The sequence below is a fragment of the Haliaeetus leucocephalus genome, unplaced genomic scaffold (assembly GCF_000737465.1).
Source record: "Haliaeetus leucocephalus isolate CR32 unplaced genomic scaffold, Haliaeetus_leucocephalus-4.0 Scaffold1, whole genome shotgun sequence".
Taxonomy (NCBI): domain Eukaryota; kingdom Metazoa; phylum Chordata; class Aves; order Accipitriformes; family Accipitridae; genus Haliaeetus; species Haliaeetus leucocephalus.
Genome location: NW_010972437.1, coordinates 17,199,279 through 17,201,324, shown reverse-complemented (window position 1 = coordinate 17,201,324; position 2,046 = coordinate 17,199,279). Strand labels below are relative to the sequence as shown.

General features: G+C 68.9%; 1 protein-coding gene across 2 annotated transcripts in view; it reads right to left on the bottom strand.

Annotated features, from left to right (window-relative positions):
• Positions 1–2,046, bottom strand: part of TUBA4A (tubulin, alpha 4a) — an 8,026-nt gene that overhangs the window by 1,565 nt on the left and 4,415 nt on the right. Inside the window, exon 2 of one of the 2 annotated variants that reach the window (XM_010567964.1) lies at positions 415–637. The exons of the other annotated variant lie outside the window; for it this stretch is intronic. Within the exon in view, the coding sequence (XP_010566266.1) occupies positions 415–637 (223 nt within the window). The remainder of the gene's footprint in view (positions 1–414; positions 638–2,046) is intronic. 2 annotated transcript variants of the gene reach the window in all.

The window sequence follows — 2,046 nt, the reverse complement described above, 5'->3', positions numbered from 1 at the left end:
TCCCCCCCAGCCCCCCCTGCCGGGGGCACGGCCAAGGACCCGAGCGTCAGCAGGGCCACCACGGGCATCAGGTTTCTCTGGCAGAGGGAGGTGGCTGCCACCTCGCTAGGCAGGAGCTCAGCTTCTCCCACCCATCCAGAGCTGCCTGCCCACAGTGTGCAGCGGCACAGCAGGAGCTGCCGTGCCGGTTGGGCTGGTTTCTCTTCATGCACATGTGGTAGCAGAGACTACCGGCACCGCTGCCTCTAGGACACTTCAGGAACAAAAGCTGGTGCTCAGGTTTGTGGCTTCTCCTGAGGAACGAAAGGCCCTGGGGTTGAACCCGGTGCAGGATACTGCCAGCAGATCAGGAGCACCAGCCGCTTGCTACCCACCCAGAGCTGCACCCCAGGCTGTGCAAACTCTGGCACTCACCAATCACAGTGGGCTCCAGGTCCACAAAGATGGCCCGCGGGACATGCTTCCCAGCCCCAGTCTCGCAGAAGAAGGTGGTGAAAGAGTCGTCCCCTCCACCGATGGTTTTGTCGCTGGGCATCTGCCCGTCGGGCTGGATGCCGTGCTCCAGGCAGTACAGCTCCCAGCAGGTGTTGCCCATCTGGACGCCGGCCTGGCCGACGTGGACAGAGATGCACTCGCGCTGGGGAGGGGGAGGCAGGGTCAGTCCCTGGCACAGCTCTGTCCTGCCCATCCCAGGGAGGACTCTGCCTGGTGCCAGTGCCCCACAACCACCTGCATGGGACCTGCCCTAGCCAGCGACCCCAGGGAGCACATTTTCCCTTGGCTGGCCTCCCGCATGCCCCTAAGGGTCCTCACACAGCTGTCATTGCCCTTGGCCATGCACAGGCACCATGCCAGGTCGGGAGCTGGCCCTGGTGTCCCTCGCACTCAGCCGGCATTGGGACCCGCCAGCCCCACGGACTCGGGCCGGGGCTGTCCTCCAGCAGCGCAGGTAGCTGAGCCTGGCCCAACTCCCCTGCCTCAGCCACCCTGCCAGGCTCCCCAGCAGCCGCAGTGCCTTCCCCATGCAGGGCAGCCCAGCGAGGTGCTGGGCTGAGCAGACACATGCTTAACCCATGAGGTGCAGCCAGCATGGGGAACCCCTCTGCCTGCTGCTCCAGAGCCAGGTTAGCACTCAGCCTCCTGGGGCAAGGGGCCTTGGGAATGCGGGGGCAGTGGGAGGCAGCCGGAGGAGGGCTGTCTGTGAAGCCCAGTAGTCTGCGAGGCAGTACAGAGACTCCTCAAGCTATGCAGTCCCAACCCCATGCTGCAAAACTCAGGTGGGCAGAAGCGCCGAGGAGCAGGCTGCGAGCTGGAGGTGTGCCTCCTGTGCTCCCTTCCTGCAGGTGCAGACCTGCTCCGCTACCCCGGCATCCCTCCTCTGCTAGCCCTAGCATCCCCGCATCACTACTCCCGGCACCCCCGCTCCCCCAGGCAGGACACTACAACTCAGCCTGGGGGTCCCGGAGCTCCTCGCTCCTGCGTTCCCCGACTGCGTAGCGCTCTGAGCCGCGATGGGGTCTGTGCCTCGGTCCATCGCTGGGGGAGAACAAGGACTCCTGCCTCCTCCGTGAGGAGGGCCGGGGCAGCCTCAGCCGGCCGGGAGGAAGGCCGGCCCGGGGCAGGGTCCCCGGCAGAGCCCGGTCAGTGCCGCAGCGGGCCGGGCGCTGTGCCTCCTGGCACGGCCCGGTGTGCCCCCCCCGGGAGCCGCTAAATATAGCCCCGGCCCCAGGCGAGTGAGGCGATTGCCCGGTTTGGACTGCGGCCCCGGCCCGCTCCGCCGCTACCAGACCCCCGGGGGACGGGACGGGACCGACCGGAGGGAAGGGCCCCCCGCCCCCGCCCCGACAGGGCGCCCGCTTGCCGCGGGGGGAGCTCCGCCGAGCGCCCAGCTCCGGCCCCCGGTGCCCGGCTGGTGCCTCCCCCCCCGGCAGCTGTCCCCGTCCGTCCGCGGCCACCGTTCCACACCGGAGGGGTCACCCCCCTCCATCCTCAGCGCCCCCTCCGCTGCGGCGGCTGGGGGGACCCAGGCCCCCCAGGACCGGTAGC